A 26,686-nucleotide genomic window follows, 5' to 3' on the forward strand; every position below is an offset into this window, starting at 1 on the left:
GTCCCCCATCCCCCGCCCCACCCCTCCCCCATAGCACTGTCCCCGAGGTTGGCTTTCGTACCCTCTCCAGGTGGTTGCATTCTGTGATGTGGATGAGAATAAGATCAAGAAGGGCTTCTACTGCTACGAGGACTCCAAGGTGTGTGGCCAGGAGCCGGGGACCTGGTCCCCAACGGGGGCCACCTGCAGGATGCCATCCTGGGCCGTGGGTGTGACGCTGCCCGGGCCCTTCCTCCTGGAAAGGCCACTGGGCCCACCTGTCTTCCCGCTCCCAAGTCCGGGCCCATTCATGATGGGAATGTGGCTGGGTGGGGGTGACAGATGCCAGATCCAGTCCCAGGCAGCTGTGACCTGGGCCCCCGTCCGAGTGCTGCAGGGGTGCAGGTGGCACGTGCCCACCGTGACCGTGCGCCGTGGCCGCCTCGTTCCTCAGGAAAGGCCCAAGCCCCGGGTGCCCATCGTGCACTTCCGAGATGCCCGGCCACCCTTCGTCATCTGCGTGAAGCTGGTGAGTCTGGTCTACAGCGTGGGCTCCACGGCCGTGTGGCTGGGACCAAGCCCAGGTCATGGGCGGGGGGTGGGGTGTCCATCTGACACGGGGCTGCAATTGTCCACTTCCTTGTCTTAGGCCAGCACTGGTCTCGTGTCCACCAGGAGGCCATGGGCTAGGGTGGGAGGTGGTGACTGCCGCTGTTGGGGGAGTCGTGGTAACAGTCACTTCCAGGCAGGCCAAGGGCCACCCGGGGTGTCGAATGACAGGTGGCCATGCACCCTCATAAAACTGGCTGCATTTCTGTAAAAGCAGCACTTTTGGGGACATGCCAAGTGCTAGAGGTTCATGGGATGCGTGTCAGGACCCGGTGTAGACGAGAAGCTCCCGTGAGAGCCGCAGGGGAGAAGCAGTCACCATGAGGCCCTTGGCCAGGCACCCAGTGACAGCTGTCCTGTCTGTCCTGTGCGTGGCCGCAGGGGCACAGTGCCCAGGCTGCTGAGCCTTTTTCTCGGCTTCGCTGTGTGTTGGGGTCCCACAGTGAGGCTCTGGATCCCCTTGTCTCTCACCCGTGGGGCTGGGTCGTTGAAGGCACTCATTGTCTGGTAATGTGCCACCGTCGTGTTCCCGTGATAAAATCTGTCGTTGGGCCCTGGGTGGTTTACAGTCTGGTGATAGGGACAGCGCAGCTGTGACGTTCTTGTGACTGAGCAGACATGAAGGGTCTCTGGCCCTCAGCAGGTCTCGGAAGATGCCCCCCCACACCAGGTGACGTGGTGACCCGTGGGCTGGGCCCAGCCCCACCCGCAAGCAGGCTTGCTCCGGACCCTGCTGCTCGGCCACTGTCCTGCCGACTTCAGGAGCCCCTTTGTCGCTCAGGGTGTGGCCAGCGCGCTCTCTCAGCTGGGACGTGTTTCTGGGTTTACTGCACGCGTCAGTTTTCACGTTTAGGAAGCTTCCGCGTGGTCAGAAGGACGGACTCTCACGCGTGTGTGTATGTACACGTGTGTGCGTGTGCAGTGCCGCCTTTCATGTGAGTCCCTGAGCCACCCCAGTGATGGGGGCCAGGTCCGCCTAGGTGGGGTGGAACTGTGCCACAAAGGGTCCTTGAGAGGGGACAGTGCTTGGTGGGTGATCAGGGCCCCGTGCTGTGCTGTCGGGGGACTTAGGAGAGGACACAGAGACGGACACAGGCCGCTGGTCCCGATAGCTTCCAGCGATGAGGGAGGTCGGACCAGAGCCCAGTAACCAGGGCGCCCAGCCAGGGGCCTTCCTGGGGGGCAGCGGTGTTTGCGGGAGGGAGGCGGATGGGTGTCCACTCCAGTTAGTAGCAGACAGGTGACCAGGATGTGCCTTCCTGCCCCCACTGCACGTGGAGCCGCACACCACGCCCTGTGCTCGGGGACCCTGTGGCCCCATAGTTCCACAGTGCGGCTCCACCTGCCTCCTGCCAGGCCTCCGAGGACGTCTGTGTGTGCAGCGGGACCAGGACAGGCGGGCGGGGTGGAGGAGGGGGCGTCCCTCTGCGTCAGTGGTGGCTCTTGTGGGCCCCAGTCCCCATCTGCACTGACTGGCATTTCTCAGAGCGGCTCATCACCGTGTACACGGTAGCCCCAGCCCTCTGAGGGCTGTGCTGGGGCCGGCCCGGCCATGTCCTGATGCAGGATGTCACCCTCACTAGGCCTGGGCTCAGACGTTTGGCACGGCGGCCACCCCCTGCCATGCTGGGTTTTGTTGTGTGACCTTTGCCAGCTGCAACCTGTGTTATTCAGCTGTTTCCACAGAACCAGTCACCACAAACTCAGCCAAAAACCACACATTTATTGCCCTGTTTATGTGGGTCAAAAACTCAGACACCGCAGGTGGGTCCTCAGCTTCGGGGCGTCAGGGAGCTGCATCATGGGGCAGGTCAGCAGGCTGCCATCCCGGTCACCCACTGTCCCTGGTGGGTCCAGAGCACCCGTACTCACCTGTTTCTTGCAAATTCTTCTAGAAGTAGCCAACGCAGACACAAGTGTGTGTGACTTTTTTAAATAGCAGCATATTATATTTTTTTTCTGTATTTTGCTTTTTTCACATAATAGTTGTCTTGGAGATTATTCCACATAAATCCATCAGCACCACCTAACTCCGTATGTTTTCATTAAGGAAACTTTCTAGCGGGTCCAGCCGTGTTACCATGGCAACCATGCACCCACCTTGGGCCGGCTGTGTCCTGCAGCTCCCCCACTCGGTATTGAGGCAAATTCTAGCCCATATTCTACCCCATAACATCACTGCCACACCCAAAAGCTCCAGAAGTCCCTGAGGTGGTGAAGTCCCCCACTGCTTATAAATACGGTTGATCTCACTAGCTGGCGTGTTGGAACCCATTAAGTTCCGTGTGGGGCACAGACGTGACCTTTGTGTCTCCTTTCTTACAATTGGTTGAAGAAGGCTCTTGGTGGCCGTTTGTCCAATGTGTGTCTCCCTGGGAGACAGGAAGCGGGCGGCTCTGGCCAGGGGTGGCCGCTGTCACTGTCCCCTGCTTCTGCTGTCGATGGGAAGGGCTCTGTGAGGAGGGGCTCTGGGGGATTCGTGCGCCTCGTCTGCAAACACCTGCGTCCCAGTCGGTGGATGTTTATACCTCACAGTCCAGTTGCTGACCAGTCGCCTTCAGGCCATTCTCTGCTGTTTAGATAATGCCGCATCTCACGTACCTGTGATTTGTCCAGACGGCTGCACAAGGGGCTGCTGGTCAGAGCCGGTCACTTTTTGATCCCACTGTCCTGGAGGCTGTCCACTTTGTGTTCCCAGCAGGGACCCGTCTCCAGCAGTGACACCGAATCCACCCCTTTGCAGGTCGCAGGTGAAAAGCAGCAGGTCAGGGCTGTGCTGGGGGCGGGAGGGCCCTCGCGCTTAGAGTAAACTGGCCTTTTCATCAGCCCCTTTTCTACTGGCCCATCAGTATCTTTCTTCATGGAATAAGAACAAACCTATGTCCGTGATACATGTTGCAAATTTTGTCATTTGACTAAATTGACATTTTGCAATTTAGAGACAATCAAAAATTTTTTTTCATAGCTTTAGGGGTTTTATCTATTCTAAGAGTGATTGCTCATGGTGAGATTTTTAAAAACTTTTTCCAAGTCTGCTTCTTGGACTTGTATTTCTTTCATTATACCTTTGATACAACTGGAATTTTGTTACAAAAATTAAAGTAGGAATCCACACTTTCCTTTCTGTTTGGATACTCAGCTGTCCCAACGTCCTTCGCCCTTCGGTGAGCAGTCTGTTTCTTTCCCGCAGTGACGTGCTGTCTTCGCTTGCTGGCTGTGAGCAGGCATGTGTCCCCTGGACACTTGGTCTCTTCCCACTGACCTGCCCACTCAAAAACCAGCACCATGTACTGCAGTTTTGCGACGTTTACTGCTCAGTAAGGCTTGTCTGTCTTCGTTGTTTTCAGAAACTTTCTCACATTTTTCTTCTTTGAAAAACTTGTTCATCTTGAACTCTTAACATATTTAGGAAATAACTGCTTTCGTCGATAAAGTTTTATTAGAGCAGATGGCGTCATGACCACAAACCCAGAAATATTTACCATCTGGCCTTTGAAGAAAAGCTCTGCAAACGTCACTTTCTGCACGTGCCGCACGAGCTCACACGGGCTGCCGTCCAGGGCGAGGAGATCTCGCCCGGGCAGCAGCCACCCAGCACTGTCCTCAGTGTGGTGACACGTATGCACTCAAAACCATACGGTTTAACCCCACCTCCTCTGTAACCCCTGTGAATGCGATCTTGTGTCCTCTAGGGGCTGGTCTCCATGTCACGACTGTGAAGCCGGCTATCCGTTCTGGTTGGCATTTTGGCGTTGAGCTGTGACTGTCACACTAGCTTGGCCTTTGGGAGCCGGGTCCCAGGCTCTACCGTGACATCCTGATGCCTGCCTCCCCTCTCTCTGGGAGTGGCTGTGTCCTCACTAGATGACAGCCAGCAAAGAGGCTGGGCTGGGGCCACGCCCAGAGGCAGGGTGGGTCCCAGGTGGCACAGGCTCACCCCTGGATGGTTGGAGTTGGTCCCCGTTTGGGGACATGGTGCACTCTGTGCTTTGACACGCGTCTGAGTACCGACCAGCCGAGAGCCTTCCTGTGTCACCGGGTGTGGGTTTCCTCGTCTGTGGGACCTCTGTGTGGCGAGTGTACGTCCCACTGTCGGAGTTACGGGTCCGTCTGGCCTTCCCCTCCCTCGGTGGGCCCCGTCGGTTCATAGAAGCATCTGACTGTAATGGAGTCTGACGACGACAGGCCCGCCTTCCCGCTGGCCCCTGTGCAAGCCCCGGGCCGCCAGCTGTCATCAGTGATCTCTGGGCCGGACTCGGGGCTCGAGCCCAGGAGTGTTTGCTGTGAAGCCTCAGGAGCAGGGAGAAGGGGGCGAGGAGGGACAGGAGGCAGAGGGCAGCATGTGGGGACTTCAGGTGTTTTCCAGGTGGAGTGGTTTCATTTCAACACTTGGTACAACACCCAGTAGTCAGGGCGGTGAGACAAGTGATGGCCCAGGCCAAGGGCGTGTGCGGCCGGCCGACTTCCGCGTTGGGCCCAAGGACAGACGGACACCCAAGGGGGACGAACGTGGTGGCCAAGCAGCACTGGGACCTCCGCGAGGGCCAAGGATGCGCCTGGCATGCCGGCTGCCTCTGGGAGCCAAGCTGCCGAGGCAGTGGGGCCGGGGTGGCAGGCCCTGGGGTGAGGGACGGGCCAGGAGCCCACTGGTGTCCCCAAACCTGCGTGGCCTATGCAGGGGGACAGGGCTGGGGTGAGATGTCCTCACCAAAGCCACCACCAGTCAATGCACGGGCCATGCTGATTTAGGGACCTGCCCCCAAGTCCTGCACCAACCCTGGAACCAGCTCAGGGACCTGGTCAGGTCACATGTCGGTTCTGGATGGCCTGCCTCCTGGGTCCTGACTGTCCTCACAGGGTCTCAGTCCTCTCTCCAAAGCAAGGACGGTTGAGGGGGGAGCTCCGTCAGCAGCCGACTGTAGAGTGGTAGTTCGTGTCCCCTGCATAAGTGGGGGTGGGGCCTGCCAGGGCTCCAAGGCCAGTCAGGAGGGGACCTGGATCTGCCCCGTTTACAAAGGGGCCAGCAGAGGGGACTGTCCAGAATCTCATCTCCTTCCTCAAGCCCCCGCGGTGGGTCAGCTGCCTTCTACTGGGAGGAGCTGGGCCAGGCTGAGCGAGGACACCTCAGAGGACCCATCTGCACCCCCCATCAGTGACCAACAGGACATGGTTGCTAACTGCCTGCAGTTTCCCTTTCTGGCCTTGTCTCCTTCCAGGACCGCCCCCCCGTCTTAGCAGTGGAGCAGTCCACAGTGGACACTTGACAGGTAGCCAGGGGGCCTCAGGCTGGGATTGAGGTGGACCTGCCCTTCTTCCCGCAGGACCTCACAGAGGGTGCATTCGAGGACAACCTGCAGTCTCTGAACCTACGGGAGGGCCGGGACTTCCTGCACTTCAGCTGACGGCCAGCGGCCATGCCCAGGTACGCGCGGCCCCCTGGGACGTGGGACCGTCCTGCGGTGACGGGAGTGAGGACCCGTAGGGAAGACAGCTCCTTGGGCCCCTGGGAACGTGCAGGTGGGGGTGGGGCCCAGAGGCAGCGCACTGCGTCCTGTGTGGGGCCAGCCCTGTGGCTGGCGGGTGCGCTAGCGTGTTCTTGCTGGGGTGACGTTCACGCTGTGCACTGTGGCCCACGCTGACCCGCGTATGTAGCATGCACACGCCACACAGGCTGAGACCCAGGTTGGCTCCTTTGCCCTCGTGTGTCACCCACCCCATCCTCTGCTCCACGAGCTGGCGTCGGGCTGGCTCAGTGCCCCCCGGAGGTGGCCTGCACCACATCCAGTGCTGTGGGCTACGCGTCCATCTCGGGTCAGCGCCGTAGACACAAGGCCATGCAAAGTGGGGTGGAGGCTGTGAGCCCAACTTGTGGGGCAGGGGCTCAGGCAGCAGAGGACGGCCTCGCAGTGCGCAGGGGCTCGTGTGCTGGCCAGGCCATGGGGGCCTGAGCAGCAGCTCCGCGTTCTCGGCCGTTCATGCCGCTGTCTGCTTCTGCACCTGGGGACCGCTGCCTCTTAGCAGACAGGGACACTCACATCACAGCGGTCAGGCACTCTGCTGCCCCTCGACTCGGCCTCCATGTCCCTGTCACTCTTCAGGTCATTTCTGCAGGTCTTCCAGGCCCTCTTCAGCTGTGTCCACGTGGTGGTTCACGTCATTCAGCACTTTCCCCGACTCTTGGCCACTTCCACAGGTGAGCACCTGTCAAGTCTTCGTGGACCTGACTGTGCTGCGTGTGGCCGGTGACGCCCGTTTCTGTGAAGTCCGTCCCTTCCATCCTGTGGGAACCGGCTGCGCCCCTCCCCTGGCTGGCGCTCCTTCCGCCTGCTGTGCAGACGCTGGTCGGTGGCCAGTTTCCCCGGCGTGCACAGGAGGGTCTGCAGACGACGTGGCAGTGCATGTCCCTGGGGGCCTTCTCCCCACGTGACACAGAAGTGCCCTGCCCACCCTCTGTGGGCCTGGTCCCCACTCACCTGGTGCTGCGGGTGGGTACCGTGCCCACCGCTGCCACCCAACCAGCCCAGTGAGACTGCGTGCGCTGCTTCGCATCTGGCGGTGGGTGTGCACGTGGCCCGCCAGCAGAGCTCGCTCCTCCCCGCCGTGTCCGCCCCGCCGCACGTCCCAGAACCACCCAGAGGCCACCTGCGTCCTCGTGCTTCTTGGCACTCAGGTCACTGCGGTGGCACATGTGCCTGCCTGCTGTCTGCTGCTGGTGACAGTGTACATCACAAGCATGTGGGGCCCCCTCCAAACCATCAGCAACACTCGGGTGAACCCAGCAACCACAGCTGCACAAAGTGGGTGCTCGCAGGCACTGCTTTGACCAGTGGGGTGACCAGCGGGGGTCTGATGTGGCTGAGGCGAGCAGAGGCTGCTGGACACTGTCTGCTGATCAATGGATCGACTGTTTTCCTTGAGCTGCAGAGTCAGAACAGCATTGAAATGAACTGTCACGACACAGTGTCATCGGCAGGTCTGCTGTTTCCATGTCTCAAAAGGCCGTTTCTCTGGAATCGTTTATTAATCACACTAAAAACGGTTCATTCTATTTCTCAGAAGGTGCTTGAGTGGTTTTCTGCAGACAAGGTCCAGATGCTGCTCTGCAGGCTGTGTCCCCTCCCCGACCTGCTGTGTGTCCCTGTACCTGGTGGGCATGAGAGTGGAACCTTGTAGTGTGGCCTCACGTGGTCTGAGGCTGGTCACCTAGGACCCCGCACTGAGTGACATCTGCCAGTCGAGAGGTCTGGCTGACCTTCCGTCTGAAATAGAAAACTCCCTGCGTGTTTTCAGGCTTAAATGAAATAAAAGTGAAGCCATGCAGTTAAAGCCTCACAAAACACACGAAAAGCTGTCTCTTTCAGGGGGTTAAAGTTGTTTGCCACCAGGTCCAGCACATCCAGTGGCTCGGCCCAAGCAGGAAAGATCGACTCGTGGAGGCAGCAGCAAAGTGCACGTGTCCTGCACGCACAACCCGAGGGCAGGACGTGGCTGACCAGGCACACCATCAGTCCAGGGCTCCTGGTCCCCAGACAGCATGCTGACGCCGTCCCCTCGGATGAATGCCCCGCTGGCATTCCACACGCCTGGCCACAGCTCTCCGGCACGCAGACCCACAAATGCGGGTCGGCTTTCTCTGCTCTAGACCCACGCGGGCAGCCTGAGACATGTGTGAGAGCCGCACGCTGGCCAGGAACAGGCACCACCGAGGCGCGGTGGCTTCCCTGCCCTCGAAGCCTCTGACATTTTAACGTAAGTCTAAGAGCACATCACTGGCCGGGCCATGCTGACCAAGGCCTGTAGTGGACACTGTCTCCACAACAGCACAGCACACGGGAGGCTGCGGACGGCCCGTCCCAGGCCTCATCCCCACCCCAGGCCACCCCCCTGACCCAGTATGGGCAGGCAGCGGCAGAGCAGCAGGGAACCCATGACTCCCCTGGCCTCCAGCCTACTCCCCGCACAAGGCTGTCCCCTGCTGTCCCGGGACAGCTGGCCCCACCAGTCACCCTCACTCCAGACGGTGTCAGACACAGACACACACACAGACACAGACTGCTCAGCACGTGACTTTATAAGGCATGGGCCTGCATTTGACTGGATAAGAAAGCACCTCATCGCCCCAGATCACTAGAGTGCAGGACATGTGTGGGGAAAAAGCCGCATCCACGGTGACAAGCGCCGAGTCTCTCAGCATACGTCCTGGCCAAGGCTACGCCCAGGGTTTCTGTGCTGACCGCCGTTGGCTGCTCTTCCCCGCTGGGCAGGGCTCAGCTCCTAGGATTGGCCTCAGCAGGCAGCAGGCTGCAGAGGACACATGACAGAGTCAAGCCAGGCAGCCCCATCTCCAACAGGACATGTCCCAGGGGCCCTGTGCTAACACAGTCTACACAGCGCTTCAGTTGGAGGTTCTGTACTGGTCTAATCACCCGTCCGTGTGCACGTTTCCTCGTAAAAACGCAAAAGCGTGTTCACGTGGGGAGCTGACGCTGCATTTGGCCCTGACACAAGAAACAGGGTGGTCACGTGCTCAGGCAGCCATCTCCGCCCCTCACAGTGTCACCGGGGGTGCTGAACAGATCAGCACCTGCCCTGCACCTGGAGGAGCATCTACAGGGTAGACCCCGGAACAGCACCAGGAGGGGAATGGAAAGTCCCTCAGAAGTCACCGCCGGTGCCCACAGGAGAGGACTCACGGGTGAGCAGGGCACAGAGGAGGGCTGGTGGGAGGCAGGCCAAGAACGAACACAAGTCCCCCGGCCAGCGGCTCTGTGCCCGGCCCTCGGGGACGTAGGTCACAGGGCCCCACAGCCAGAGCACGGGGAAGACGGCACCTCAGAAACCAGAGCAGCAGGGAGATGGCGGCAAGGGCTTGGCGGGCCGCGCAGTGACACAGGACACCTTGAATCAATCCAAATGCAGACAGGTGAGGAAGGGGACGAGCGGTAGAGTCAGAAAAGAACAGGAAAATGGGTAGGAGCCTGGATGACCCCACGTCACATGAAACGTGAGTGGACACTCCAGTGAAAGGTCGTCAAACTGGATAGACAGGGATCAGACCTAAGCAGTCGTTGACGAGGCCCGTGCGAACACGACCCCACAGCAGCTGACGGCGATAGGAAAACACGGACCACGTGGACACAAGCAAGGGCCCAGGGTGGCCACGCCACCAACACAGGACGTCGGCACAAATGCAGACAAAGCCCAGTGTTGCAAGTGAGGGCCACCCGCCAGGACGGCGTCAGGCACCCAGGGACAGAGATCCAGGGCGTCACAGAAGGTGAGGACGAGAACAGGACAGAGGAGTGTGGCCTGGCAGGAAAAGGCTGTGCTCAAGGTCTCATCACAGCTGAGGTCACCCCCGCACCTGGGGGGCAGATGCAGCCAAGTACGAACTGGCCTGAGAGCAAGGGACTGGGCACTGCATCCTGAGGGCACTCACTCTGGGGAGGGGACAGTCACCACCAGGCCGTCTCCAGCACAGAGACCTCCTCTCCCCTCCAGCTGGACTAGAGGGAGCGAGTGGCTCAGAGCTCCACGAGGTGGCCAGGGAAGGAAGCAGCGCTGACCGAGCCACATAAGACCCAGGCCCACCGGGGGCCAGTTCACAGGATGCCCCCCCACCCACAGCGCTCCGGCATCGTGACCAGGGTCCAGCTGTAAGACACATTCCAAAGAGGATGACGCAGGGACCTCAAGACACAAAGACAAGGGTGCAGGAGAACACACGGGTCCCCAGAGTCAGGGACCAGGACAGAGGTCAAAGATCTGGAAACTGCAGCTGCAAATACTGAACAGAGCGGCTCCCAGACAAACAAAGCTTCACACACGTGGGACTGGACGCCAAGGGCTTCAGCGGGCAGGTGGACCCGAGCAAAACAGACGGCCCGTATCAGCTGAACTGGAAACCCTAAGAAAGGACGGAAGGAAGGGCTCAAGACTGGACGCTGGCAGAGATGACAATGCCTTTGCTAGGCTCCCAAGACCAGACACGGCCCAGGAAAAGGTCGGTGAGCACGGACATGGGCCAGCGGAGACTCCCCAGGACGAAACGCAGAGAGGAAAGGAGAGGACAGGCGAGGACTTGAGATGACCACACAAAGATGGGCCACGTGTCTCCCCACGAGGCGTGAAGCACTCAGCATCCCTGAACAGCTGGGCGAGGCGGCACATTCACGGTCAGACACGTCACTTCTCACCAGTGACCTCCAGGCGCACCAAGCAGCCTTAGCCAAGTGCCTGGCGCTTCACTGTGCAAGTGACGAGCCAACGCCACAGGTGTTACGGGGACCCACAGGGCCACGGAGAGTCAAGACAACCTCGAAAAAAGTGAAACCAGCGAACCAAGACAGCTCGGTGTCGTGACCCGTCCTGAGATCCACACTTGTCTCTAGGACACGTGACCCACTCCTGTCACCGATGGACAAGGGACCCACAGGGCATGGAGACTCCCGAGAGCCGCCGTGTGGGCGCTGCGCTGACTTAGGACAGTGGTGATGGCACTGCCAGAGTGGACCAGCCAGCTGTGCGTGTGGAGAACACGCCCGCTGACCCCTCAGGCCCTGAGAGCCCAATGCCAGGTGGGCTGCGCAGCTCTTGGGCAAGGGGGGGACCACAGAGAACCCTGGCGTCGCCAAGCGTCTCAAACGCAGTCCACAGGACAATGGGGGAGGACAGGGCTGGACGGTGGGGCTGCCGCCTGGGCCGGAAGCCATCTGAGCCTACAGTGGGTGCACACCACCACCGAGGACATCCACGTGGCACCGATGGCCTGGAAACGCAGAGACTGCAACCCATCATGTCCAGCATGACCCTGGGAACGCACATGGCCAGCCCCTCTGTGCGGACGCGCCTCCCTGGAGTCCAGGCTCGTGTGGCGGCCCCACGGCAGAGCTGGTGTGGGCTGCGTGGGTGCGCAGTGACCAGCACCCACTCTGCAGGGGACTTCTTCCTCCACAAAGCTCAGCCTCTGCAGGGCCGGAGTTCAAAGCCGGCCTCTCCAGTGTGAGGGTACAGCCCGTGGGGACAAGGACGAGAATGTGGGGGCGAGGCAGAGGATCTGCTTGGTCCCCAGAAATCACAGTGCATGCTGCTGTGACCGCCACCTGGGCTGCTGCAGAACCCACGGGCTGAGCTCGACCGTCCGCTAAGTGCACATGGGACTTGGGTCTCCTGCTGACCACCCGGGACAGGGAGCGGGCCCCGCGGTCACGACGCACGCACCGTCGATGAGGCGGCTCCGTGGGCAGACACCAGCAGCCCCAGGAGGCCCTGTGTGCTGACGGTCCCCAGGTGCACGTGTGTCCAAGGAAGTGGCCGTGGGGACACTCAGAAGCAGCAGACTGGGCACGAGGGGTCTGTTCACCCGCACTAGGGAACGCACGTCAGAGCTGGGTCAATGCTGGCACCTCCGACCGCCACAGTGGCGATGGCCCCAGGTGTCCCCGTGCACTTACCTTGGGGACCAGCTGGGGTCTGGGCACTCCCAGGAGGTCGCATAGGCGGTTCCTCTGGCTTCTCACGAGCGGGAGCTCCGCATCCCTGGGGAAGGGGTGTGAGTGGCGTCAGGCCCAAGGAAGTCTGCAACTGCTGCAGCAGCCGGGACCCCGAACCCGCAGTGGCCCCGGCATGTGTGGGAACCTCAAGGCACCAGGCCCCCCAGCTCAGGTGGGGCTCTGCCCAGGGCTTTGCGCCTGCCCTTCCTGCACTGCAGGGGCTCAGCCCCAGGCCCAGGGGCCGAGAGGGGCGTGGAGGGGCGGGGACCACCTGCTCAGGTGCACGGGCTGACTCTCAGCACGTGGGCTGCTTTATAAGTTGTGATTTTAAATGTGTTTATTGTGTTCACTGAAGATAAAAGTTGAATTTAGCAACACCATGCAGAAATACTGGGGCTTTTTCTCGTGTAATAAACAGCATTTTCAAATTCTCTTAAGTTTTTCTTTTTAAACAGCAAGGAATGAAGTTATAAGGAACGAGGCCCAGACACGGAGCGGGAAAGTTGGACCAGAAGCCCTGGGCACAGGGGGCTCGGGCCCCTCCTCGTTCACTGTCCTTTCTCAGCCGAACGTGTCAGAACCTGATGCAGCGCATGCCCCTGCACCACTGTGAGGTGACAACCCAACAGGAAGTGTGTCCTGTGTCAGCTACTGGTTCGCTCAAGGAAAAGCCAGTCTCATTTCAGCCCTGGCCCATGTGGGTCGGGAGGACCCACCTCCGCACAGAGACGATAGCGTCCCAGGGGCACCCCCACCCCCAGGCCAGGCTGCCCCGCGCCTCTGCGGGGAGGGAGTGACCTACGCTCCAGGACAGGGACACGCAGGTGACGAGGGAGGCTCCACTCCAACCACCACTGCCCCGGGTGACCCCAGTGCTGAGGTGAGGCCAGCTGGCAGCCTCACCTTCCTCTCCCCCCTGGGGTCTTGGGGAACTGTGGGGACAGGAGGGGGAACAGCAACAGGCTTGGGACGCCCCTGTCCCCCGCGGACCTGCACGGAGAACAGGAAGGGCCCACTCACCAGGCCGTGCCGCCGAGCACAGCCACGACCTCGTCCAGGACGTCGGCGTCCACGGCGTCGCTGTAGGTGAGCACCATCTCGTACAGCTGGCTCGCTGTGGTCTTGCGGACCTGGACCGGACAGTGTTCATGGGCAGCAGAGGAGCCCCCGCCCCCACTCAGATCCGGGGTCCACTCTGCGGCCCCCACCCAAGCACCAGGACAGCCAGCACCGGCGTCCGGACCCGGGCACCAGCACGTCATGTTGGGGAACCCCGGGCGGGCTGCTGGCCACACTGGTGTCCCTGCACGCCGGGAGCCCTGGGTGGCACTCACCACAGGGAACGGGTGGCAGAGCAGCAGGAGCAGCTGCAGCAGCACCTTCTTCCGCACGCCGCCCGGGAACTGCACCATCTCACAGAACCTGCGGGGCCGGTGGGCGTCAGTGGGCCCCGGCCACTGGCCAGCACCATGGCAACCCCGGGTTCAGCGTCCACGCCCACTGCCAACTGAAGCGTCCAGACCACTCGCCCAGCGGTCCCGATTGCCAGTGTCGGGAGCTGGGCAGCTTCAGGGGACGCTCGCCCGTGGGACGTGCCCTCCCTGCAGACCAGGACACAGGAGCCCTCGATGGCCAGCGGCTTATCCACAATCGGTCTCCACTGACACCAGGACACACGACCGTTCGCGGCCTCGGTGAGGTCACACTAACGCTGCATCTGGCAGCCCCACCGGCCGTCCCGCCCGGCACTCTCAGTGGTTACTTGGGACTCACACAGCCACGCTGGACCGCAGCTTCTGGACGTCCTTGGACTTCCTGATCTCCTCCTTACAGAGCGCGAGCAGCCGCACGCAGAAGGGGTGGCTGCAAGAGAGGCGTGGGGTGCTGGTGTGAGCTTCCAAGGGCAGCTCGTGCCTGCAGCTTGAAACCTGATGACCAGAAGGCCACGTCCCTCAGGGATGCCGTGCCAGGTCACCTGGACGGGTTCCTCGACAGGCGTAGCAGGGGACAGACCCAGCTTTCCACCAGCCCTCGGGGCCCCGCAGGGCAGGGGGCACCCCCACTGCATACCCCGGTGGCTGGCCCCCATCACGCAGCAGCAAGCGCCTGGCCCAGTGTGTGCTGTGACTCCACCAGGCTCCACGCAGGATCAAAGGAGGGTCAGGGAGTGGAGGGTCAGGGAGTCGAGGGACCGGCACACACGTCCCGCCCCCTGCCCCCGACTCTGCACTCAGAGGCTGAGCGGCCAGTCAGCTGGGCATAAGGCCAAGGCAGCAAGGCCAGCGACATGGACACACTCCTCATCTGTGGTGCCACGACCACAGGCTCCACTGACCCTGCCCCAGGCCAGTTCTGGACGCAGCATGGGCAGCAACTCCCTTGACCAAAAATAGTCCTGTGGCCATTCTCCTGTTGTCTTGGGATAAAAGGGACTTCAGACCTCTCACCTCGCTGTCACCTCTGTCCCCGAGGTCCCGCCCCACCCCTGCTGCCCCGTCACTCAGTGGTCTGTGTGTGAGACTCCGGCCCCCTGAGACACGTCAGCCCAAGTGACACTGTGCCCCTCTTCCCTCGGGTGACCCTGGATATTGTGGGGGGGCCCTAAATTCATCTCGCCGGAACCCTGGGCAGAGACACAGGACAGACTCCCCACCACGGACGGAAGCGACGACTGCACTGGTCACTGCTATTTCAAGGTCTGACAGCAACTCCCTTGACCAAAAATAGTCCTGTGGCCATTCTCCTGTTGTCTTGGGATAAAAGGGACTTCAGACCTCTCACCTCGCTGTCACCTCTGTCCCCGAGGTCCCGCCCCACCCCTGCTGCCCCGTCACTCAGTGGTCTGTGTGTGAGACTCCGGCCCCCACCCCTCTCTGAGCTTGGCTCTTCACCCCACAACTCACTGAAACGCCTGTCAGAAACCAAGTGACCATCATGTCGCTCCCCTTGCCCTGCGTGACTGCTCTGCACGTAGCACGGATGGCACCACTGTGACGCGCTCCCAACTCAGCCCGCTTCCTGTGGCTGTGCTGTCCCTCTGCTCCCTGTCGTCCTGGCAACGGGGCCCTCCCAGTCTACCTCCCTTCCCCGGTTACCTGTCTGCTGCCCCGTCCACAACTGGTCCAGCCGCCAGGCCCCGTCCCCTGCTCTACCTCTCACCTGCACAGCTGGTGCCACAGATGGACTCCCCCAAACTGGACCCTCCTGTCCCGCTACCGCCCAGCCCCAGCCTCACGGGAGCCTTCACTGTGCATGACTCTGAACACTGGAAGAGGCCCCCCGATTCTGCCCGGGGTCTGATCAGGGTCTCCTGACGAGGCCAGCGGCAAGTTAAGCGGCAAAAGTAGCGAACGCAGCGAACGCACTCACTCGTCCTCCGTGGTGAGGATGGCAAAGCAGCCATTAGCCAGCATCTGGTCCAGCGTCTTCAGCAGTGGCACGGACACCCTGCGGGCAGAGGATATGCTGTGAGACCCAGGTGCCGCCACATGGGAGGGAGGGAGGACCGGGACGCGTGGAGCGGGGAAAGCCACACCGTGATGACGTCGAGTCCCCGAGATGGCCCAGTCACGGCCACGGGGGAGAGCTGTAGAGAATGGGGAGCCCGTTGCCAGTCACACGGAAACACAAAGGACCAAGAAAGGCCACAAGCGCCACGGGAGGGAAGAGCCGGAAGGGGACGCGGCCCCACTTCCAACACGACAGTGAACAGGTCAGAGCGGACGAGTCCCAGCCTCTGACAGCTGTGCGGGCAACACCGGGGCTAGAGCGACTGACGGGGAGCAGGCGGGGGTGGGGGGGCAGAATGACCAGCGTGGCGACAGCTTGCTCCACGACGTGCGAGAAAACCCAGAAGTGAGCAGCAAGAGGGAGTGAACATCAGGCAAAAACATCCAGACAGGTCGGTACACAGGACGCCCCGACAGCCGGTGAGCCCCAAGAAGGTGCCCGCACCCCAGTCAGGACGGAAATGCGCAGAAAGCCACAGCGCGTCGCCATACCCCGTGGGAACGGCAACGGTGACAGGGCTGACCCGGCAGGGACTGCAGGCTGGGTGCGGACACGGGCGCCTGAGCCACGCAGACGGTGTCGGCAGAAACGTAAGTGCGACCACCGTGGACGACGGTTGGCAGTTTTTGAAATCTTAAATACTCGCCCACCACAGGGCCGAGCCAGTGCACCCCTGGCAGCCACCCCGGAGGACGACGAGCAACGTCCACACAGCCTGGACGCGAACGCCTGTCAGGGCTCCATTCGTAGCGGCCTCAGCTGGGAACAGCCCGGTGCCCTCACGGGCGAGCAGAGCCCGTGGCACGACCCGCAGCACAGCGCTCGGCGGCGCAGGCGGTGACTCCGTCAGCACACGGACCCCAGGACCAGACCCGAGCAGGGGCCCCGGCGCAAGCCACTGGACCAGGTGGCAGAGTGGGAGCACCGCACTCGCCCAGGGCAGGGCGTGGCGGGGTCAGGGGGGCCGGGAACGAGGGGTGCGATGGGCTCATCTTCACTGTGCTGACAGCAGCCTGCCCTGCGTGTCACGGCACGTCACCCGCGCCTCCCTGGGAATGGCCACGGCCTGAGCCTCCGCTCGCCTGGAGGCGCGTGTGTGCTTCCCACGGCCACGGCTACCGAGGGCCTCAAGTGGGACCTGCGGCCACGCTGTTGTCCCGCTGCCTGGAGCCCGCCGAGAACTGAACAACGACCCTCGGGGCTGCAGCAAACGTCCCTGCTCTGAGCCCAGGGCCTGGGGTCCGCGCTCCGCCCTCAGGGACGAGCAGCGACGCTGCAGGCCAGCTCGCCCAGCGCTCACCCGAGATCGGGTCGAGTGCGATGTGTCGGGGAGCCCCACCTCGGGGGGCACCACGGGCACGCTGCCACCGTCACCTTTCCTTCTGACGTGCACAGCCCCCTCGCTCTGTCTCAGTCTGTGTCCTCGCCTGTGCCCGCCCCGCCCCGAGGCCCTGGGGCTGAGCACCAGAACCACTGCTGACCTGTCATTGAGAAGGTTGTCCTCGAAGACCCGCAGGAGGGTGCCACCAAAGTCCTCCAGGGCCCGTGGGTCCTCCTGAATGCCCCGCACGTGAGCAAACAGGCTCTGTGTAGAGTGCCGGACCTGTGAGAGAGACGCCCTTGTGGCACGGAGCTGCCGCCTGTCCCGATGGAGACTGAGCCACAGCATGGGGGTCTACGGTGCCCAGCCAGGCTGCGCACACGGGGGGCACCATGTACACGCCTGGCAGGGAGGCACAAACGTGCACGGCGACCTCAGCAGACACGGCCGACAGCGTCCACTGAAAGTAGGACAATACCAGACCCTGGCGTCATGAGCAGACGCTTTGAAGCCCTCCCACTCCACGCTTGAGCAGACCGGGGCACCTGGGCTCAGGCCATCCCACAGACACCGCACGAGCAACAGAAGGAAGGGACGCACAGCCAGGCCTGGAGACCCCGCCATGCATGACCTGCACGGGGGCAGCTAGAGCTGCGAGCTGCAAGCATCCAGGGTCACCCTGAGGCTGGACGCCAGCCCCGCGAGCTGGCAGGGAGAGAGGTGGCATCTGAGACACCGGCTCTGTCGAGCCCTGTGGCCAGGGAACTGACCGGCTGCTGCAGGAGCCAGAGCAAAGCAGGAGCAGCCGCCCCCGGGGGACCGAGCCCAGTCACAGAGCCACTGGGCAGGTTGCGAGAGGGTCACAAAAGCATCAGTGCAGTTTCAGACCTGCCTCCTGCTGCAGACGCCAGACTTACAAGACACAGAACCCAGAGAGCACCACGCGCTAATCCCCAAAGGAAAAACAGAGACGAGCACTGGGTGAAAAAGCAGGAGAAACAGATTTCAGGACGTCTGATAACGAAAATGTAACCACGAAACCCAATCCCCAGTGGGGGAGGGACAAGTGGCAGATAAGACGGAGCTGCAGAGACCACAGCTCCTGGAAAGGGGTCTGAGAAGCGGGGGGGGCCGGAATGTGGACAAAAGCAGGGACAGGTGAGACACGCGGGATGGGGGCCGAGAACCCGGAGGCCGCGGAGCCAGAAACAGAGCCCCCGGCTGGACTCGTCAGAGCAGATGTGGGACACTGAAGACGGTGAGAGGCACGGCCAGGTGTGAGGGGTGAAGACACGGGCGGGCGGCTCCACGTGGTCGGGTCCCGGTAAGAGCAAGCGGTGACAGCAGGTGACCAAGCAGCAGAGGGAGATGACGAGAGACGCAAACGAAAGGCAGGCAGAGCGCGTGGCAGAGAAAAGGCCCCCGAGAAAGGCGCAAAGCGGCAGCTGGCAAGGGCGTCAGGCGGGGGCGCGAGGGGCGGCCGAGGCGGGCGGGACACGGGTGCGGCGCGACGCTGGGCTCTGCGTGCTCTGCGTGTCTCTGAACTTTCTGAGTTCCCACGTTCACGGGCGGGGGTGGCCCCGGCCCCACTTCCTCCGATTCCTCCGAGACGAAACTGACGAGGGAGGCGGCAGTGTGTGGGGCACGCAGCCCACCCTAGGCTCCCAGCTGGGAAGCGCCAGGCGCCACCTGTGCCCAGTAGATCATCCACATCATCCGCTGCCAGGCAGACGCCCACCCAACACGGCCTTTGTCCAGAAAACGCCGAGGGCCCAGGAGGAGGCGGGCGGGCACTCGCTCACCGTGGACTCCGTCAGGCCACCCACGGACACGACCAGCCCCAGCAGCACGTGGTAGCGGAAGGAGGGCAGCGCCAGCAGCCGGGTGATGCGGGGGAAGGCCTGGGCCGGCGCGTTCCAGTTCACAGACGCCACCTCGGACCTGCAAGACAGCCACAGCTGGAGGGAGCCTGCCGCCCGGCCGGGAACCATCCGACAGACCCCCAGTACCTGGGAAAGAGCTTCTCCAGGTCGCCCCGGTGCGGCACGTGGGGGACGATGGGGCCGGCGGGGCCGGCGGCGTGCAGCAGTGTCAGGAACACGTGAGTGGCGTGCGCACGGTACCGGTCGATCTTCTCGCTCGCCTGCTGGGCCAGGCAGCACATGACCCACTCGCAGCTGCAAAGCCAGAGCACACAGCGTTAGCACGGCTGCACCTGAGGGCACCTCGGCGTGCACACAGCCACGAGCCGTGAGGGCCCCCGGCACAACTGACCTGGCACCCAGAAGCCTGGACAGGAGGGCGGGAGGCCACAGTGAGCACAGACTGGGCCCAGGGACTGAGGAGGCAGAGAACAGGACGACGACAGACGGGGGAACGGGGGGGAGGGGGAGAAGCACGGGCGGGGGCTCCGCAGAGACCTCGGGGGACTGACAGGGGCCCACGGCTCCCAGGGGGAGGAAGCAGAGAAGCGGGCCTGGCCGTGCCCCAACGGCTGTCCTCCCACTGGCCTGTGCCCCGCGGGAGCCCTGCGCTGCGGTCAGGAGGCAGGGAGGGGACAGACCCTCGTCACGCACAGGGGGCCGGGGCAAGAACACTCACATGGGAGCCTCGATCAGCTCCGGCTGCTCCCTCCCCAACAGAAGCGTCACGTCCATCAGAGTGGTCATGGCGGCCTCGCGGACCCTGCGGGGACAAGGAGGGCCTGAGGGGACCGCCTCTCAGTGACAGGTGACCGTCAGCCATGCGGAAAGGGCAAGTTTCAGAGACTGAACTGCGTGCTTCGGGGGGAACCTGTTTGTGACACAGCACGGGCAAGTGACGGCCTTTCCCTGGCAGTGCTTTCTCATGACACGTCGGACGAGGACGCAGGCTTAACACCTGGAAGCCAGGTCCCAGACACATCGCCTGCAGGGCCAGCCCTGCCCTCCCGTGGATGTCTAGCCCCCGGGTCCTGCTCCTCACGGGTGGACACACACATAGCACAGCACCCACCACAGCTGCCAGGTGCTTCCCAGCCAGGGCCACTGTCCACTCTGAGCAACCTGTCACAGTCACCCACGGAAGGGCACGACCTCACACAACGCGCAAAGCTGAGGTCACACTACGGCTCAGCTCCGGGGTGAAAGTGGAACGATGCACAGCCAGGCGGGACTCACTGGGCAGCAGGGACCACGGACGCCACAGCCCCGTGTCGCCGGGGCCAGCAGGGACACCCAGAGCTGGAGCAACCACCCTCCCGCCAAGGAGTGCCCGCCGCACACAGGAGCCGCACCTGAGTGTGGGGACAGGGGCACGAGCCTGCGGCTGACGCGAGTGGGAGGGGCTCAGACGCCAGGGTGTGGCCGCCAGCCAGCTGCTGCTGCGGACACAAGACTGGAGGCCGCAGACCGAGGGAGGACAGAGTGGCCCCCGTGGACCCTGCCTCTGTGGGCGCAGTACCCGCAGGGAGAGGCTGGGGGTCCCTCCCTGCACGATGCTCAAGCTCCAATTCCCAGAAGCTGGCAGCTGGGAGGGGGCTCGTGCAGGAGGAGCGACAGGTGGGCTAAGGGCTGGCCTGACCCTAGCCCTAAGGGCACATGGTGACCTGCCACACCAAACGGGCCTGACACCTGTGTGAGAAAATATCCCAAAGCCCCCAGTTGTGAACTCGCAATTTCTAGACTTAGCTAAAACGAAAATACTATAAAAAATAAAAGACCAAATGCTAAAATAAACGCTAAAGAATAAAAGCAAAAGGTACAAAAAACAATAAAAAACACGAGAATCTTCTACGGAGAATGAGAATCTCTGGAAAGGCCCCCACACCGCCACACCGAGACCCGCCCTCTGCTTTCGAGGGTCCCAGGATGGGGCTCTGACCGGCACGTGGACACCTGTCAGCAAGGTGCGCAGCGCCACCGGAGCCCGGGGCGCCTTCCTCCCCGTTTCACGAGCTCGACGGCCCCCACGGCAGCAGCTGAGACCGCAGTGAACCCTGCCACCCTCCCGTCTCAAACCGAGGTGGCGTCTGGGACAACCGGGGCCCCGAGAGCGGAGGAGCCTCTTGTCACACAGGAGCGCGGCTGGCTCCACAACGAGGCAGGATGGGGCCACGGCCCTGCCCCCAGACATGGCCCGCTGTGGCCGAAGAGCCCCCGGCCCCGGAGGAGACGGGCCTGCGAGTGCGCGCAGCCTCCCGCATCGCACAGACTGCGGAAGCACGCACGGCCCCTGCAGGGTGGCCAGCGAGCCCCGGAGCGGCCTGTCCGGGGAGATGGGGCCGCAGAGCTATGCTGTCCTCAGGCCGGGGTGCCCCAAGTGCCCCATGCCACTGCCGCTGGGATGACCTGAGGTTCCTAGGTGACAGATGAGCCCCGCCTGCATCCACCCAAGGTCACGAGGCGCATGTGGGCCGAGCCCCAGATGCCAGCTGGGGACGAGCCTGGAAAAGGACACAGCCAGTGCGGCGAGGGGGACACTCCGGACGGAAGAGAACAAGGTGGACAGGCCAGCAGACGCAGCGAAGGAGCAAAGACCCGACTGGAACCCTCCCCACGAAACCGTGAAGGCAGAGGCCCCCCGGACGACACGGCGCCAGGCCAGGGCACCATGGAGCCTGAGCTGTGCTGCCCGCACCCACCGGGGAGCCGCAGGCGCCCAGAGCAGGCCGTCCGTGCAGATGCAGGTCCCCGACGAGGTGACGGGAAGACGTGTGGAACGAAGCAAACGATGGCCGGAACTAGCCACACACGGAACGACGAGCTCCCGCACACCTCACCCCACTGGGCTCTGACGAAACCTCGCTCGCTTCCGTCACCAGAGAGGGACCGTCTGCACGCCACGGCAGCCCCGCCACACGCCGTGCTTTACGCAGTTAGTGCGTCTCCGAGAGGGAGCGCCAGGGACAACCACCGAGAGCCGGGTGCTTCTGACACAAGCTGGAGGGGCCTCCCGGGCCCTCCCACCAGCGGCCACGGGGTGCTCCTGGTGGCAGGTGGGGGCCTCCTGAACAGCAAGGCTGCGGAGAGCGGCCCACACCCCTCCACTGACAGCCGTCCTGTGGGGGTCCCCGGGGAACCGGTCAGCTTGAGCCCTTCTCCCAGACTGAAATCTGTGGCCTGTGGCTGGACTCTGCAGGGCCCCCCGTACCCCCCACCCCGCCAGCGGCTGGGGGCCTTGGCACTATGTGGCCGAGCCGGGACCAGGACAGGGAGGCAGGGCCGGGACGCCATGAAGCGCGTTTCCTTCGGTAAAGACTGAAACGTGCACACGCGAGACCCTGGCCCACAGGACATGCTGCTCTCCCGAGAGTGAAGGGACCAGGGAGGACAGCGATGGGAGGGGGCCCGGGCTAAAGCGATGCTGAACGTGGGGCCACAGGCAGCGAAGGGGGAGCCGCCTCCGACCTGGGGGCACCGAGACGCGGAGGGAGCCGGCCTCACCACGCGCCCACGTCCCCACGGCTGTCGGTGGTGTAGTCGCCCAGGCAGCCCAGCAGCGTGCAGTAGATCTGCGGGACGTTGGCTCTGCACACAACCTCGTCCGGGGTGCCCTCCGCGCTCACACCGACCGTCTGGCAAACCCTGGAATTGAAAGTGCGAACAGCTCACGACCAGTCCCGTCCGACTGGCCCCCGCGTCCCCACATGCGTCCTTCCTGACGGACACGCACGGGACCCTCAGCCGCAGTGCGGTCCCAGCGTGCCTCCCGGTGACAGGCTGAGCACGTTTTCTCGTGTCTACCGCTCGAAAGACACGAGTCCCTGCAGCTCTTTGCCCTGGCGAGACGGGGACGGTGACAGTGCACGGGAGGCTCGTGGGCTCCGGTGCGCTCTCGGGGAGAGAGAAAAAAGGGCGTCCAACGTGCGCGTTGTGACAAGGACAGTGGCCACCCTCACGCGTCCCTTCCTCCTCCCCCGCCCTGGTCCAGCTCCCCACAGAGAAGTGACGACATGGCTGGCCCACAGGTGCTACGTCTGGGAGGAACCGCTAATGAGCCCCTAGGGCCAGGTGTGTCTCCTCAGAAGGAACTAGAGAAAAGGGCTGCCTCTCAGCAGACTCGCCACCCGACCCGCGAACACCCCGGCCTCAGGGTTGGGAGGCTGGAGGGCGCAGTGAATGGGGGGACATGGGCGGACTCACCTGGAGATGGCCTTCAAGGCGTCCCTCCTGGACTCGGCAAAGCTCACGTCCTCAGGGGAAATTTGGGTGACAGCTCCTAAGCCTGTTAGGACCTGGAAAGCCACGGCGGTCATCAGCGGCCCATCGGCCAAGATGACTGTATTGTCCACGCAGTGGAGCTTTGGCTCAGTGTCCAGGCGGGAAGGGTACTCGCAGGGGGTGCGGGCTCCATCACTTCATTCTGGATGAGGCCTGCACCCCAGAGCCACCTAGCCATTCCCCTGAGGCTGACGATGAGCCCGCGCCCCCTCTGCTCGCGCTTGCACGGGGAGCTGGTGGCAGAGGATGCGTCTTCAGCCTCCACAGTACAAACAGCAGGATCCGGGCAGGCGGCCCATCACACGCGGGCTCTGCAGTGCGCATGGCCACTCCAAGTCCCATCCAGGGCAGAGCTCTGCCCTGCCCTGTCCTAGGCCACCACCCCGTGAAGGGTGAGGTACCCCGTGGTGCAAGAAACTGACGGGTCACCTGTCCTCCCGAGGTGGCCACCCTCAGGCTGTGACAGAAACGCAGTGCAAGACACCCGCGCTGGAGACAAAGGGCAGGGCCCACGGAGGTGGGCTCTGTGACACTCTCTTGGGGGTCAGACGTGCTGCCCAGAGGACCCCTGGGTGGGACATCGGGGCACAGCCCCTGCAGCAGAACCAGCGTCCTCACCAGCAGGACAAGGGGACGGTCTCCATGTCCAACAAAAAGTCCCTTGCTAAGACCGGGATGCCACTCCCCCATGTCTGCACCCATCCTCCCACACAAGGCCCCCAGGACCTCGGCCACACGCCCCGCCGTTCCCTTCCCCCCACCCCCGCGGCCACGAGGTTTCCAGGGACCCCTCCCGACCACGAACGCGGGCTCGCCCGGCTCCCGCCCGCGCCCGAGTTCCCAGGCCGCCTCACCTGCCGCAGCACACCTTTCAGCAGGGGGCCGGGCAGGGCGCCCAGGGCCAGTGAGAAGCCACAGCGTGTCATCTCCTCTGGGCTCTGGAGCTCTGCGAGACACTGCCACACCAGGCCGCCTGACAAGAAGCAGGGACAGGGAGACCACTGCCGTCCACGGCTCACCACGCTCTGTGCACTCGGGTGACCGTGCCAGGACCCCCATGCACAAGCCCCAGCCCGAGGTCAGGGGCCACTCACCAAGCCCCGCGGGCCCCGCCTGCCCTGGCTCCTGCGTGCAGAACTCGCTGCAGAGGGCGGCCAGCGCCGACACGGCCGCTTCCTGAAACAGAGCGGGTGTGAGTGGCCCCGCGGCCGCCGGCTCCTCTGCAGTCAGCCAGCGACTCCTTATAAAGAACCGAGCAATGAAGGACATCGTCCCTTCCGCACGGCGGCGTGTCATCGCATCAGACGCAGCTGTGACTTTACCATCCCATGCAAACTGGAGAGAGAACGTGGCTCCTCCTTCCACGAGAGGCCGGTCCCACGTCCCACAGTGTGAAGTCACTGGCCCAGCAGGCATCTTTTCTCTCCCGGAGACGACGAAGGAAAAGGGGAGTTTGCTACACCCCAAGTCTCTCAGGCAAGGCCCTGGGCGAGTGGGTCCGGCCCCATTCACAGGAGTCGGGGTGTGGGGTGCCAATAGGGGGGCTCCTCGGACACTGACCCTGCCCGCAGACCGCACAGGGCGGGGGTGGGGAGAATGGAGGACACATGGGTCCTCTCCTTGAACCTGGGCTCAGGGAAGCCTCCGCGGTCACACGGACGGCAAACCCAGGCTTCTGTGTCCTCCCCAACCCCCATGCCGGGGGCAGGGCCACCAGAGCCACTTTAAAAACAAGCCGCCTAGGAGGGAAGGTGGTGGCTGTGAGCACAGGAGGGACCTCAGGAAGAGCATCACACCAAGGTGTCACCTGTGCCAGTCAGAGTGGCAGACCACACCATGGTCACCTCTGGTGTGACTCAATCCCGAGCGTGTTTCACAAAGAAAGTCTGTGGCACTGTGTGGGTCCCAGGCCTGGCTGTGAGAACCAGGCTCGCAGTTGGGAGTAGCACCTGGATTCAGAATGTTACATTAGTACAGCTTTCTGGCACCCGCGCCGAAAACATGTAAACGTGCTTCAGCTTATCGTGCCACACCTGTGCGGCAGAATGCCACTACTGTACGCTGACACGTGGGGAGCCATGCGGTCCCCTGGAGAGAAGGGGAGCATGAGAAGGGAGCAGAAGTGCGCGCAACACCGCGCTCCCCACAGTGAAGCTGGTGCCATTTCATGCTCAGGCTGCCTCTCGTGTGTCCTTCCAGCTGGGAGTCTCACCCCTGAACCTTCCTTTCTCCGTCAGCTCGCTGCTGACATAATGACCCTCAGGCACTGAAACCCAACTGACAGGACGGACTTAGAGTCCAGAGAACGACAGTATTGCTTAAAAAGGAAACTCCAGGTGCACCCTGTTAACCCAGAAAAAATGCTGACACGCAGGCCAGAGCCACAAAGGGACCAGCACGTGCTCCATGTCTGCACCCGCCCATCGACGCTGGGTCACATCAACACCCGGCGATGAGCTCTGTAAGGGACAGGGCGTGCAGTTCTGCCACCGGTCTCCGCACGGGACAGCCACGGCACTCGCCATGAGGACACACACGTGCTTGCCTGCTTGAGGAGCACATGACGTGTGGCGGTGACTGAGCTGCAGGTTCCCACTGCACAGGAGCATCTGTGTGGGTCCCAGGTCTGGCAGGTCCCAGGTCTGGCTGTGAGAACCAGGCTCGCAGTTGGGAATAGCACCCGGATTCAGAATGTCACTGCAATTTCCAACCCCCAAATCCCCCAGCACGACCGGACACAGCATGCAGCTGACAGTCACCATCGACGTCCCCGGAAAACGCTTAGAAGGTGAACAGAATAAAACCTTATATACCCTGATCGCCGATGGCTGAATTCACTTTCTTGATTACAAATTACGGACAATACAAACACCATCTAGAAGTCCAAATGTGACTACGGCATTCATCAACCTCCACGTCAGTTTACAAAGAGAGACCCGTGATGCACACGGAGCTCTGACACAAACCCTAAAACGTAACGTTGCTCTCCCCCAGTGCAGACATCAGCGAGACCCTGCTTACCACACCTTGATCTGCTGTCGGGAATGACTGGACGTAAGATGGAGGTTTCTTAAAGTGTCATTTATCAACCATTGCCAGCCTTCTGTCAAAGAAACAAAAGAATACTTAGAAGAAATTAAAAACTACAAACTCGTAAACCGAAGCAGACGGTGACGGTGAGACGAAGCTGGAGGGCCCCTGAGGAGGGCACGCCCCAGGCTTAAAGGGACAAAGTCTCCTCTGGCTGCTGAAACGCCGGGACCCCCACGATGAGGGCGTTTTCGTTTTCGGCAGATCTGCAAACTCGGGTGGTCTTCACCTGTACCCCTCCCTCGAAAGGTGCCCCTGGGCTCCCCAGAAAGAACCCAAGCATTCAGCTCCATCGGATCCAAAACCTGGCAGCCATGCTGAACCTGCTCGGCTCCTCTCTCTGAGGCGCAGGCTTTCTGGGGCTGCAGGGTCTGGGGGCCCTGCTTTTTGGGGGCCCTGCTTTCTGGGGGCTACGTCTGCTCTCCCGGCCTCACAGGGGCCTGGCCACCTGAAGAGCCACTCACACGTCCGCCCGAGCGGCCCCG

General features: G+C 62.5%; 2 protein-coding genes across 11 annotated transcripts in view; one reads left to right on the forward strand and one right to left on the reverse strand.

Moving 5' to 3' along the window:
• Nucleotides 1-7,929, forward strand: part of B3GNTL1 (UDP-GlcNAc:betaGal beta-1,3-N-acetylglucosaminyltransferase like 1) — a 48,231-nt gene extending 40,302 nt beyond the window's left edge. For 7 of the 9 annotated variants that reach the window (XM_015589654.2, XM_015589658.2, XM_015589657.2 and 4 more), the window contains 4 exons: nt 71-139; nt 434-508; nt 5,910-6,010; nt 6,687-7,929. In XM_015589654.2, the coding sequence (XP_015445140.1) occupies nt 71-139; nt 434-508; nt 5,910-5,990 (225 nt within the window). In that variant the 3' untranslated portion in view covers nt 5,991-6,010; nt 6,687-7,929. The remainder of the gene's footprint in view (nt 1-70; nt 140-433; nt 509-5,909; nt 6,011-6,686) is intronic. The other 2 variants (XM_015589655.2, XM_015589656.2) reach the window with 2 other exon arrangements.
• A 709-nt stretch (nt 7,930-8,638) lies between these two features.
• The window catches only part of TBCD (tubulin folding cofactor D), a 124,361-nt gene continuing 106,313 nt past the window's right edge, over nt 8,639-26,686 (reverse strand). For both annotated transcript variants that reach the window (XM_025047052.1, XM_015589652.2), the window contains 15 exons: nt 26,138-26,214; nt 24,206-24,287; nt 23,966-24,084; nt 23,034-23,125; nt 22,335-22,475; nt 19,513-19,596; nt 18,921-19,088; nt 18,714-18,852; nt 17,072-17,193; nt 15,450-15,527; nt 13,854-13,943; nt 13,415-13,502; nt 13,101-13,210; nt 12,042-12,126; nt 8,639-8,889 (listed from right to left, as the gene is read on the reverse strand). In XM_025047052.1, coding sequence (XP_024902820.1) covers nt 8,875-8,889; nt 12,042-12,126; nt 13,101-13,210; nt 13,415-13,502; nt 13,854-13,943; nt 15,450-15,527; nt 17,072-17,193; nt 18,714-18,852; nt 18,921-19,088; nt 19,513-19,596; nt 22,335-22,475; nt 23,034-23,125; nt 23,966-24,084; nt 24,206-24,287; nt 26,138-26,214 — 1,490 coding nt within the window. In that variant the 3' untranslated portion in view covers nt 8,639-8,874. The remainder of the gene's footprint in view (nt 8,890-12,041; nt 12,127-13,100; nt 13,211-13,414; nt 13,503-13,853; nt 13,944-15,449; nt 15,528-17,071; nt 17,194-18,713; nt 18,853-18,920; nt 19,089-19,512; nt 19,597-22,334; nt 22,476-23,033; nt 23,126-23,965; nt 24,085-24,205; nt 24,288-26,137; nt 26,215-26,686) is intronic.

The sequence above is a fragment of the Pteropus alecto genome, unplaced genomic scaffold (genome assembly GCF_000325575.1).
Source record: "Pteropus alecto unplaced genomic scaffold, ASM32557v1 scaffold134, whole genome shotgun sequence".
NCBI lineage: Eukaryota > Metazoa > Chordata > Mammalia > Chiroptera > Pteropodidae > Pteropus > Pteropus alecto.